At 36.6% G+C, this 13,221-nt stretch overlaps 1 protein-coding gene across 1 annotated transcript; it reads right to left on the bottom strand.

The window, feature by feature from the left end:
- Window positions 1-8,417: 8,417 nt before the first annotated feature.
- LOC125219726 (uncharacterized protein At4g22758-like) lies at window positions 8,418-9,991 on the bottom strand. The gene is made up of 3 exons (XM_048121776.1): window positions 9,618-9,991; window positions 8,963-9,170; window positions 8,418-8,794 (listed from the first exon to the last, which is right to left on the bottom strand). The coding sequence occupies exons 1-3, from the start codon at window positions 9,924-9,926 to the stop codon at window positions 8,592-8,594; spliced, it is 720 nt and encodes a 239-aa protein (XP_047977733.1). The 5' UTR covers window positions 9,927-9,991; the 3' UTR covers window positions 8,418-8,591.
- Window positions 9,992-13,221: the final 3,230 nt, after the last annotated feature.

Genomic DNA, 13,221 nt, shown 5'->3' with positions numbered 1-13,221 from the left:
CAAGGATGGCTCATGATCCCACATGTGTACACTAGCGTGGTAGGGTTTACGGTCACTACTCAGACCTGAATTCGTATTTCACATAGCTCATAGCCTAATGAATCGTACTCCAAACTAGGCATCAAGCAATCATCTCACAATCGCAAAAACAAAACAATTTACTGGCATGACATAATATATCACCATAATAGTATTTCGAAACATAAAAGAGTTTAGGAGATTTTATCCCACACTGAAATGTAGGATAGAATAGAATAGCCCACCTTTCTTGCTTAGAAAACAAGTCACAACAATAATTACAACTCGTGCTTCCTCGCAAGTCGCGTTCGCACAACACCTTTCCACAATATCATATGCACACATAACAAAAATTATTCATCAAACTCAACAATCATGCATGTCCTATTGCTTCTCACTCACTTGCATCACCCATCACATATAATTTCAAACATGCTTTTAAAACACAAATCATATGAAATTATACTTACGATTTCAGATCCACAAAAAAAAGTTCATAATCAAGCATAAAACTTACTATTTTTCACCACATACATACTCACACGCTTACACGCATACACACACGCTTGCACTACATACACATATCCAAAAGATCATATTTTTATACCAATCCCTTCCCAAAACTAGATCTATATGCATCAGGGTTCAAGAACACCGATTCAAACGGTTCAAAAGTAGAAAAGATGAATCAAATACATTTTCTTCACAAAAGAAAACGTAGGAACAAAGATAATCAAAGGTTCTTCTACAAAACATGGTTCTTCACTTCAAAGGATGAAAAGTTCTTGGTGAACAATGGAAGAAAATTGAGAGTATGAGAGGGAAGAGAGGCATGAATTTCAAGAGAAAGGGAGGAAGTGGCGTGTAGTAGTGGTGGTTAGGGTTAGGGTTTTGCACTTGTATTTATAGAGGTCAAGAAATAAATTCCACAATCAAATAAATAAAGATTGTGGATATATGAGAGAGAATGAAAATTAGCGTGTAAAAATAGGGAGAATAAGAAGGGGCCGATTTTATGCTATTTAATTAGCATAGGAATTAATTTGGTATTTTTTTGGAGAGAAAGATACTCCTAAATAGAGATGCCATAATTTGGTATTTACTTAAATCTTTCCTTCCTATTAATTACTAACCCCTTGGACTAGATCCTAGTGTTTGTTGCTTCTTGTAGGTATTTTGATGACTCCTGATAAGACTCGTTTGATGCACTGGTTATTGGATGAAATTATATACTTTCAGGGAGTTAACGTGCAAAATTTAAGTTTAGGTGTGCAAGCAGCTGCTAAGTCCAGCAGATCATGCTAGCTGGCCTAAGTAGATGCCGGATGAGAAGAACAGGAGTAAAATTGCTAGAAGTCGCCAAACTGCCCTGGGAAACTTTTAGCAGAAGAAGACAGAAGCAAGGAGTATGAGAAAAGAGCAAGAGAATTTTAGTAGAACAAGGCAGAAGCAAGAGCACAATTTTCAAATCAAGGGAGATATGCCCTAGGGATTCGGGCCTCAAGCCCCCCTATATAAAGGGATGAATGTTGAAGAATGGATGAGCTCCTCTTAGCTCGAAAAGTCTTCCGAGCTCAAAACTACTCCACAACTCCAACTTCCAGCTCTGCCTCAAACTTGGAGGGGGGAAATCGTGTTCCAACTGTTGTTTAAGTTTGTAATCGGTGTTCCACCGCTCCGAGGTGCAAAGATACAATTTAAATTCATGTTTTTGCTATGTTTTATTTTCGTTTTGAAAGTTGTTGGTACATTGAACATCTTAGTTGTTGAATTTCATAGTTGTTTTCATTGTTGGTTCTAAATTTCTACGTTGGATTCTGTTGGATTTGGTTTATGTCCGATGTTATGGAAGTTTTTATTGCATCTCATGGTGTTGAATCCAATTTATGTTTGTTGAATGCTTTTGGGTAGTTGTTAGGATCTCGTAGATATAACTTGTTTAACGTCTAATTCCATGGGTCCACGTTGTTTCTCATTTTGATATTTTTTTGGTCTGGTGTTCCTTGTTTTAGATTTGCATGATTATGTTTTGTTTCTATTAGTTCGTCATTCCGCTTGGTCAGTTAGCTTAGACCCAATCACTCGTAGCTTAAATTTTTGTTTACATCTTTTTTTGAAGCATCCTCTATTTCTCGACCTTATGGTTGATTGATGCTCGGTTTACTATGTTCTTTTAGTTTGAATGCATGTAGAAGATGAAGTAGTGGCAGTTAGAATCAGATCTGCAATTCTGCTTTATGTTTTGTGCTTTGTGTATTTGCATGTAAAAGATGAAGTAGTGGCAGTTAGAATCAGATCTGCAATTCTGCTTTATGCTTTGTGCTTTGTGCTTTGTGCATTTACAGCTTTTCTGCCAGATTAGTTAGTTTAACAAACTTGGTCTCCACTTTACTTTTGCATGTTGTCTGCCTATTTTAGGAAAGTTTCCAGCATTGTCTTGTAGTTGCAGGTGTTCTTTGTTGTTTAACCTCAGATTTAAATGTTTGTTTCAAGTTTCAGTCGTTATGCATGTTTACGTACCCCGTCTAGTTGGTCAGTTAGGTGGAGTCACCTGTCCATTCTACCAAATCCAGTAGATACTTAACCCACTAAGTTTGTGTGGCAGCAGCCAAAAACCCTCCCAAAACGTCCCGAACACATACCTTTTGCCTCTTTCTTCTTGGGATTCGACCCTTACTTCCATGTACTAATTAGTAGTATTGTGGGTTAAGGTTTTGAACGCAGCTTCAGATTGCGCGTCCGACGACACGTAGATAGGTTTAGGTAGTCTGCTTGACCACTTTGGTTCGGTCACTCTGCTTAACCAGTCTGTGATTATATTTTATATTCTCATTTCACAGCACCGCTTCGTAGCTCATCACCTCCCATTATTTGATCAAACAAGATGGGGGACGTCCACGAGGATGAGGGTGATAAGAGAGCGACCTCGAATGACGTTGTGCTCGAAAGTGATTACATGGGCATGGTGGTCAATATGTTGGAAGAACTCAAAAGTGAGATAAAGGAGTCATAGACATACAATTATAAACGTAAACAGATTAATCCACATAATCATCTAAATAAATCCACTTTGGGATCCATTTGCTTGATCGGATATTTCATTGGATAACCCCAACAACATATGATGATGAGCTCTTGGATATCGAGGTACGAAGGAGGGTATGTCATACCACAAATTACTCCAAAGATTGCATCGTTCTTGCAAGTGAAACAAATAATGTCGTATTGTCGTTTTGGCCAAATGAGCGAAAAAAACAGATGAAAATAATGTGCTCAAAAGGTGTACTGCCCGGCCTGAAATCTATAGAAGTTGGAGACGCAAAAATTGGAGTTGGTCTATAGCTATCTATTGGGATCAGCGTATGCGAAGTCCATAGAAAGCTTTGAGTATTTTATGACATTCATCCAACTAGGATTTGTCTAAATCCAACTAGGATTTGTCTAGGGATAAATCCACATTAATCCATTGGATATAAATAAAAATTAGATTGTCATTATCCAAATTTAACTAGGATTCATCTAGGAATTAAATCCCTACAAATCCATAAAATAAGGATAAAATCTATAATTAATCCATGATTTAATACAAGATCAAATCTTATATAATATATAAAATCCACAAAAAGATATATTCAAATCATATTTCCTAATTAATCTTGAATATTTTCCAAAAATAATTCTAAGGGTTAGGAAACCCTAATTTAAATTTGGAAAGCATAGTCACGCGACGAGACAAACCGATTTCACGCATAGGGTAACCCTAATCCTCGTCTCTGGCAGCCCGTGCCACCCGCCGGCGCTGCTGCTGTTACTCCGACAACAGCTTCCTCCGAGCCCGAACACTGCCCGAGAAGGACTCCCACTCGAAAAGTTGTCGCCTCCGATGCTGATGCGTCGACGTCGCTCCGCCGGTGCTGCACTGCACGATGCCGACGCTGCTGTCGCCGCGTCGTCGCACTCCCTGCACACCGCCGCTGCCCTGAAGTCGCTGTTCTCACGCCTTTCCATCAGCCGCCGGTGCCGCTGGAGTTTCTGCTCGCTGATCGCCTGCCCGGCGTCGCAGCTGCTACTGCCCGGATCCGGTCGAGACAGCCCCAGCCCAAGGGCTTGGGCATCCTTCTATCCGGTCACCGCTGCTGCCGCAACGGACTCCGCTGCATCGACGCTGCTGTGGAGTCGCGACGTCGCAGCGCAATTCATGAATTGCCAACTTGGAATTCAAATTCACGTAAGGCAAAGATAATGGATCAAGTAATGATACCATATATTTTGAAGTCAACGTAATCATTACAAAAGAAAACATTATGTTTTGATTACATTAGATGAGAGAATTAGATTCCACATAGATCACGACTCCAAAACTCACAGAAAAAGACAACGCAATTCCTCCAACCACGCAACGGTCAAAACATGCATTCAAGCCATTCACATAACATGAAATTAATCCACATAATCAGAGCCAAAAATTGGCTCTGATACCAATTGTTGGGGTTTGGTGCCCCTTGCACAGCGTAAGATTTGTACAAAACAAATAAATCAGACGTAGGATCTATTTGACCGATTATGCGATTAATCAATTCACATGTTAAACAGATAATTGCATGCTAGAACGCAAATAATTCATGCTCAAAGAAAGTAAATCCTAAAACATGAATTCTACGGTTTAGGGTTACCGATTTGATTCTCCAAAGAATCGTCGATTGCTCGCGCCTTCTCCACATGATGATCTTCAATACTAGACCACAGATCTTCTCTCTGGTTCCCGAACTGTACTCCAATATCAGTGTGGGTTGATCTTACTAGAATACGGGGACTTAAATAAAGAAGACAGAAGAAATCCTTTTGGGAATAGGTGATGAATTCGAAATCCTCCACAGCTGGAGAGTTCGAAGTTTTCGAAAAATTTGAGAATAAAAATTGTGATCATTCTGTCTCCTTTATTCTCCTATTTATATTAAGTTCCTTTTGGGCCCAGACAGGGGATCTATGGAAGGTTTTGGATATGGGCTCCCCCAATTAGCTTTTTACTAATTAAATTGAACCCACAATTTAATACAAGCTTATATTGGAATATTACGAGCAGCCACTACAGAAGTAATATTGAACTCTCCCCATCCAAATCCGAAATTACAAGTAATCCGGGTTTCCACTTTGTTTATTATTTATTTCCCGCGCTTAAGATATAAATGTCCATTAATTATGTCTGCTATGGACTTAATTAATTAATATCTTATTAATTCCAAGAGTGGACGTAGCAAGAAACATTTATTTATTATTCATAGAGTAATAAAACTCCAACTGGCCAGTTTTCCGAATAATAAAACCTTGTTCGAGCTCCTCTTGAGGACATTATCAAACGACACTCACCTCGTGCACGATTCAATATAATAGCAATCCTAGCACCGCTAGATATTAATCACCACTACCCAATATATCAGGATTATTGGGTTGCGAAAAACCCGCACCATTTGATAAGTCAAAGTAGTGCATAATCAATACCGTATGCTCAATACTAACATATGTAGATTAAGAAAAAATATTTTATCAAGACCTAGTCTTTCAGTAGATAGCATAAAGACACGTCTTGCTCTTAGATCCGTTCAGTGCTATACCACACTAATGTCATCTACTATCGTGAAAGGTTGCAATGTCAGTCCGATTATTTCTAAGCCTTACTGAAATAAGATGACATTGGTGTGGTATAGCACTGAATGGATCTAACAGCAAGACATGCCTTTATGCTATCTACTGAAATACGAGGTTTTGATAAACTATCATTTCTTAATCAATATATTTAGCATTGAGCATACCTTATTGATTATGCATTGCTTTTACTTATCAAATGGTGCAGGTTTTTCGCAACCCAATAATCTTGACATGTTAGGATTGCTATTATGCTGAAACGTGTTTCTGGTGAGTCTAGTTTGATAATGTCCTCAAGAGGAGCTTGAAACAATGTTTTATTGTTCAGAACGTAGCTAGTTGGAATTTCATTATTCCATGAATAATAAATAAGCGTCTCCTGCCGAGTCCACTCTTGGAATAAACAAGATATTAATTAATTAAGTTCATACCAGACAGACAGTAATTAATTAATGGACATTTATATCTTTAGCGCCGAAAATAACTATTTAAATATGAAAACCCAGATTACTTGTAATTTCAAATTTGGATGGGTAACTTAATATTATAACTATAGTGGCTGATAATAATATTCCAATTAGAGCTTGAATTAAATTGGGGTTCAATTTAATTAGATAAATGTAAATTGGGGGTGGCATGCATCCAAACCTCCATAGATCCCTAACTGGACCCAATATGTAACTTAATATAAATAGGAGAATAAAGGAGAGACAGAATACTCATAATTTTTGTCCCATCTGATGAGGCTCGTTTCATGCATGTGTTCTGTCATAAAGCTGCATCAAATTTTGTAAACTAACGTCTAATTTTGAGCCAGGTGTGTTTGAAAGTCTGCCATTTTTAAAAAACGAGTGGATCAACTGGGTGGACGACTAGATCAGGAGAAGGAGTTAAAATTGATGCGCAAACAGATTAAGTTGAATCAAATGGCATGCAGCGGGAGCACCTAACTTGAAGAATGGTGTGTCACACCAGAATGGTCCCCAAGGGCAAAGGGTAAACCAGACTGTTCAGAGAACAAATGCCCTATGGATCAAGGCCTCACGCCTTCCTATAAATGGACATAGAGAAGGAGGAAGGAGGTGGCTTCCAACCTTTGACGCTCAGTAGTTTTCAGTTCTATTCTAGAGCTGGAATTGGGGGCTCCCAACACTCCAGAATTCAATAGATTGCACATTTGGTTCCTGTTTTAGTTTAGTTTAGTGGTGGTTTGGTGTTGGTTTTCTGCATTTTAATCGTTAGTTCTGCTATTCTGCTTCGAGAAGAAGCGATGAAACAATTTCCTGTTTTCGTTTGTTTGTTTTCAGTTTCCTTTTGATGCTATCGACTCTTGACGTTTTTTATTTAGTAAATTTATAGTTATGGTTTCGTTTCCAGTTGATATGTTCTATTTTCATGCATGGTATATCCGATCTGCTTTGATTTTCATTTTATGTCGCTTGTCTTAGCTCAAAGTACTTTGTTCCGTTTTGATTTGGTCAGATCTGAGTTTCCGAGTAATGTTTCTATTTAGTTATGAAGGAAATTGTCATTAGGTTTGTTTAGGATGTTTAGATCTAGTAGCCTTCTATTTCGGCATGAGTATGGGTTAGTTTCTTGTTTACGTAGTCGCTGTTTAGATTTTAGGAGTAGATTTAAGTTTACAAGCTGTTATGATGTTTCGTTTTTCATAATCTTTCAAATCTGCTTTTTACTCTACATTTCATGTTGATTCTGTGAAGAAGATGAAGTTGTTAGAAAAGTTTTACTTTACAGTACTTTTTGCAGGAGACTAACAGTCGTCCGTTTTATGTTATTTGTCCATTTATGGAAAGATTAGTTGAGTTGATCAAGTAGTTTTAGTTTCGTCTAATGAGTAAAATTCCGTTGACCCAGAAATTATCTTATGGCTTCACCACTCCATGGATACACAATACGATCAAGTAGTTTTAGTTTCGTCTAATGAGTAAGATTCCGTTGACCCATAAATTATCTTATGACTTCACCACTCCATGGATACACAATACCTCTACTTGATCTAATCAAAGAAGCAAGCATCTTACAAAGAAGGAATTGGATAAACCCAAAAACTCACAAAAGAGAGACAATATCAATTCATCAAAAGTCTAAATGATAAAATCAACTAAGGGGTTTACTTATAGGAGCCCCTAAACAAAGGATTAAAATATCTTAAAAAATGCAAAACAAGGCTAAAAAACCGGCAGAACATCCGAGCGGTCCACTCCACCCTCTGACTAAGCATGTGAGTCATCCAAGTGCAAATGTAATGAAAGAGGGTCTGGTCAAAGACTCATGAAGTTGATTTGCATGCTTGATATCACGTCGTATATCTAGAGTTAATGGAGTGCATGAAATAAGATATTTTATGTTTTCTAAAGATATTTTGTCGCATAGCCTAGCTAGGGTTTAGCTTATGTTCTAGCACCTTCCTTTACACACACTATATACCTATGTAAGAATGGTTTGTATGTAAGTTTAATCATCTGCTATCAAACATATTTTTGGCTTATTATCCTCTTTAACTTTGTGATATCAAATGTGAATGAATCTTGTGCAACGTGAGGCCATTTTCAACACAAATCACTCAGCTTGCGCCTCAAAGGACTATTTTGGGTACTACTTTCATTAGTCTATATTAAGTTTGCGCCTCTATGTTCAAGTTGACTTAGGAGTGTTCGTTTAACATCTAGTATAAATATATTCTTAAGGTTGAAAGGAGTATGCATAGATTTTGAGTTGTAAGTTGTAACCGGCAATTGAAACATGGTGAGCACTTGTTCTTTTCGTTCTTCGTTGCAATTCGTTCATTACAATTGTTCACCCACTCTAACACCATTTGTTCTTTTGTTTGAATACACACACTGACTTTAGTCTAAACAGAAATGGATTACATAATATAATGACATATAGGAAGAGGAGTACATATATTATCAGGCAGAGGGGATGCAACCGAAGATTTTGCAGAGTTTTCGTGTTTTTCGCATGAGCTTTGTAATCTTTCGATTGAAGAATGTTGGAAGGAAAGGCAGCGGCAACGCCTCCAGCTGATTGGAAGTTAGATCAGCGCTGCTACGCCTGCGAAGATAGAAGCTTCGGCTCCCAACATCACCGATCAAATCCGACTTGCTCAACCCTACCAACATGTTACATCCATATACCATATTCAATTTTGATAAATTTAGGACTATATAGATTATGAATTCTTACTGATCATGTCATTGATGACTGCCAATTTGTCATATAATTCGTATGTAGGTGTTTTGAAGAATAAGTAAAGATTAAAAACAAGGGAGTCTGTTACCTTGAAGACTAAAATAAGAGTAGTGAAGTTCATAGGCTGAATATGATCTTTTATCCATTTGAGGGGTTCTTCCTTCTTCATTATACTTATTCATTACAAGCTTCATTATATCCTCAACTTTTGATCCTAATTTAACCATCGTTCTGATTGGTCCAGGGCTTCCTTCCACGGTTACATTGATCACCACCTTTGTATCCATGTTGTACCTCTGCATATAACATTTGGTGCATGTTTTTTATCAAAATGAATTTTTTAAAAAATTCAAGAAAAATAAATCCTAGTATACTTGAATACTATACTTATTAAATATGGACCTTAATACAGGGACATCCATTAATTAAAAGAAGATCAGTCACCTTATTGTCATCTTGTGGTGTAGAGTAGTAGTATGTTATAGTGATAGTCATATGTAGAACTTCAAATGGGGAAGGGCCAAGGGACAAAATAACCAAATAAAAGGCCCACTAAAAGAAAAAGAATAAAAAATCAGAAAACACGTATTGGCTAATAGTTTTAGAATTAAAAATATTGGAGTCAAATCAATAATTTTCTTTAAATAAAATATCTATGCATTTTTCAATAAAGTAAAACAACGATCAATAAATGAAAAGGAAAGAATATTTTTCTTTTTTTGAATCAAGAAAATGGAGATTACCTCAGAAGAGTTTCCCGGCAGTAAATTTTCCGGCGAAGAAAAAATATTGGTACATGTACTCGGGCGGTAAAGGACTCCAACGTCGTCGTCTTCGAAATCATCATCAGCCGCCGCCATCATCACATCGCCACCGGGCTTCCATAGCCATGGCTCGGAATTGCTCCTCTTCACAAGCTTGAGCTTTTGTGAAGACTTGAATCCACCGGCCGGCCTGGCCCTCAGGCGGACCGCCGCCGAGGGAGACGGCCTTGGTGCTTTGAACGCTCTCCGTTTTGTGGTAGGCTTTTTGAACAGATTCTTGTCTGACATAAATGAGCACGGTTTGGGATAGGGTGAGTCCACAGTTGATACAGATATAGATGGTGATAATATATATATTGAGAGAGTGGGGCAGGCCGAGTGGGAAATGGAAGGAAGGTGTCTATGTTGGATTTTGTGTTTAGGTACACGGTCGTTAATGCATCAACATCACACGACAAATTTAATAAAATAAGAAGTGCTTAAAAAATATTTTATATATGTAAAATAAGGAATGTTAATGTAAAAAAAAATTACAGCATAAAAGTGAAATAATTTTCTTCTTATTTTATTTCTATTATATTTTATGTCCTATTGTTTTTTTTTTCTTTTTTTTTAAATATTTTTGTTTTATGTCTTTTGTCCTGAACATATGACCATTTTATATTATTGGTCCTAAACATTATCTTTTGAATTTGTGGTCCTGAACATATGGAAATTTGATCATTTTGGTCATCAACTATTCCATTAAAAACTAAACTGTCAATGAATTTAATCCAAATTTTGATCAAATTAAACTTTTAATTCTAATTTTTTACTCCCTAATTAATTCTCTAATTATTTTTTATAAATATTCTTTTAAAATTAAATATTCTCGATCCTCTTCCTCTTTCCCTCATCCTTCGCGCCGTCGTTTATTCCCTGCTCTTTGGCAGCCATTTTAGGCACAAGATTGGCGGTTCCGCCCCCCTATGCCGCCGCAATCAAGGCTTTCCCACCGCCACCGAGCCGCCCATCGCTCGGTGGCGGCGGATTGGCGATCGAGTGCTCTTCCAGACCGCAGAAAAAGGCGCCGAAGCATCACATGAAGTGCCGCCCCCACAAGAACCGGCCTTCCGACATACGCCATGGCCCCGCCGTGTACCCCCCTCTCCCTCCGGAATGGACTCTCGTCTCCGACGACTCCGCCGCCGCTCCTATTCCGTCGCAGCCTGCTGTTCAATCCGGGTGATGTTATGCCCAATTTGGGGAAATTAGGTTTGTGTTTTCGACTGTACCAATTTGCTGCAATTACCTGCAATTAGAGAGCTGAATTGCTGTTGATATTGTTGTTGAATTTGAAATTCCTCGGCCTTTTTCTGAATGATTTGGATATTTTGCTTATTTTGTGAAAGAATTGGGTATTTGTTTATTTCGGATTTGAATGCATCATCTTCATGTTTAATGGTGTTGGATTACTATTTTTAACCATTGTTTGATTTCAATATTTGGTTAAAGGATTGAGATTATGCTACATGATAAAATGTTTAGGCTTCAAAAGAATATTTATAAAAAATAATTAGGGAATTAATTAGGGAGTAAAAATCAGAATTAAAAGTTTAAGTTGGTCAAAATCGGGATTAAACCCGTTGACCGTTAGTTATTAACGGAATAGTTGACGGAGGACCAAAATGATCAAAATTCCATATGTTCAGGACCACAAAATCCAAAAGATAATGTTTAGGAAAAAAAACGTAAAATGACCATATGTTCAGGACCAATTTTGGCCGTATGTTGCATTTTTGCTCTTTAATTTAAATAATTGATCTATTTTTGGTTTATTTCTTTGTCATTTTTATCAAATTTTTTACGAAGGTGATGGCATATATTTCTGATTTTAATCATATACTAATCTAATTATTTCTATTACAATTCTCTACTGTCAGTATGTTATGCAGTGTGTGTATTATTTGTATGTATGCAATGTGCAGATTGTGAATTGTGTGTTATGTATATGCAGTGTGTATTATGCAATATGTGTATTGTGTCAGTGGGTGTACGTGTGTGGAATGCATGCATTGTGTGTGTACAGCGCGTGTGTATAGCGTGTGTGCGTGTGCAGTGTGACCATACTAAATTGCTAAAGTTATAGTTGTAACTTGTAACATTCCAAATCCTACCTAGGCCTCAGTGAATTTCTTCTGTTTAAGTACACTAAGGTAGGTCCATACTCCCAGAATTTAAGCTAAATAAGTTGTACTCCTATTTTCCAAAGCCAATAAGTTGGTTTCATTCCTTTCTAGAATAAATATTTTGGCAAAAAAACCATCAATGCCCTGTGGTTGTGGGTCATATTCTTGACGGACTAAGCCCTTTTTCATATGATGAGACGAAAGAGAGAATGAAATGGGAATTTCTACTTTTATTCTGTTCTTTTATTTGGTACAATGCTTATTGTCATTTCATTCTTATCTTTATTATATATCTGCCTTCGTTCCATTCTTGTCTTTATTACATTTCTGCCTTGCGTTCCATTCCACTCCTATTACATTTCAATTTACTAAAGCCATAAGTCCTGGGTTCAAGTCTACGTGACGCCACCTTTAAAATACTACTCCTTCCATTCCATAGTAATGGAGGCAAAACTTTTTGGCACGTAGATTAAGAAAAATTATGTTAGGTGAGTTAAGTAAAGAAAGAATAAAGTGGAAAATGAAAAAGGTAGAGAGATGGAGAGAGAAAAAAGTAAGAGAGAGTAAAGTAGGTGTGGAAAATTGTGTTGACTTTTATTAAAAAGAGAAATGACTCTATTATTATGGAACGTACCAAAATGCCAAAATAACTCTATTACTATGGAATGGAGGAATATTCATTTGTCAATTAAAAGAATAGAATAGCCCATCCATCCCATAGTGTGATAGGCTAATTGGGATGACACAAATTTTAATGTATAATTGGTAAAGTAAAAGAGAAGTAGAAAAAATTGATGAAATAATATAGTGGATGGTGGAGCCCATAAATGATAAAGTAAAAAAAAATTAATAATTGAATACGGTCTATTTCTATGGCACGGATGAAAAAAGAAAGTTCAGCCTATTCCTATGTGATGGAAGTAGTACTAATTTATTATCATTACTCTGGCAAAAAAATTGGATTAAAATTAAAAATATTAATACTCCATTCGTCTCATTAAATTTTGGTACAAAATTTTATACAATATTGCTTTGTGAGTTAAGTGGAGAGAGAAAAAAGTAGAGATTATGTTGTTTTTGTTTTAAAAACATTTTACTTTTAATAGTTTAACCTAAAAAGAAAAAAATTTCTTTTTTAATAGGGCAATATTCTCCAATTCATATAATTCTAATCTAATTATCTACTTATAACGCTACTTATAATGCATGTAGTAAAAAGTAGGTGTGGAATTAAGCAATCCCTAGCACCTAAAATTAGAATAATTTTATATTATTATCTCTTAAAAATATAATCTATTTTCATATTAATCTGTCTCATATTAATCTGTCTCATATAATTATGCACTTTCTATTTTAGAAAACTTGTTTATCTGTAGAACTCATTCTCCACTAATAATTCTTCAATCATTTTACTT

Source organism: Salvia hispanica, chromosome 4 (assembly GCF_023119035.1).
Source record: "Salvia hispanica cultivar TCC Black 2014 chromosome 4, UniMelb_Shisp_WGS_1.0, whole genome shotgun sequence".
Taxonomy (NCBI): domain Eukaryota; kingdom Viridiplantae; phylum Streptophyta; class Magnoliopsida; order Lamiales; family Lamiaceae; genus Salvia; species Salvia hispanica.
This window is presented reverse-complemented; position numbering and strand designations above follow the sequence as displayed.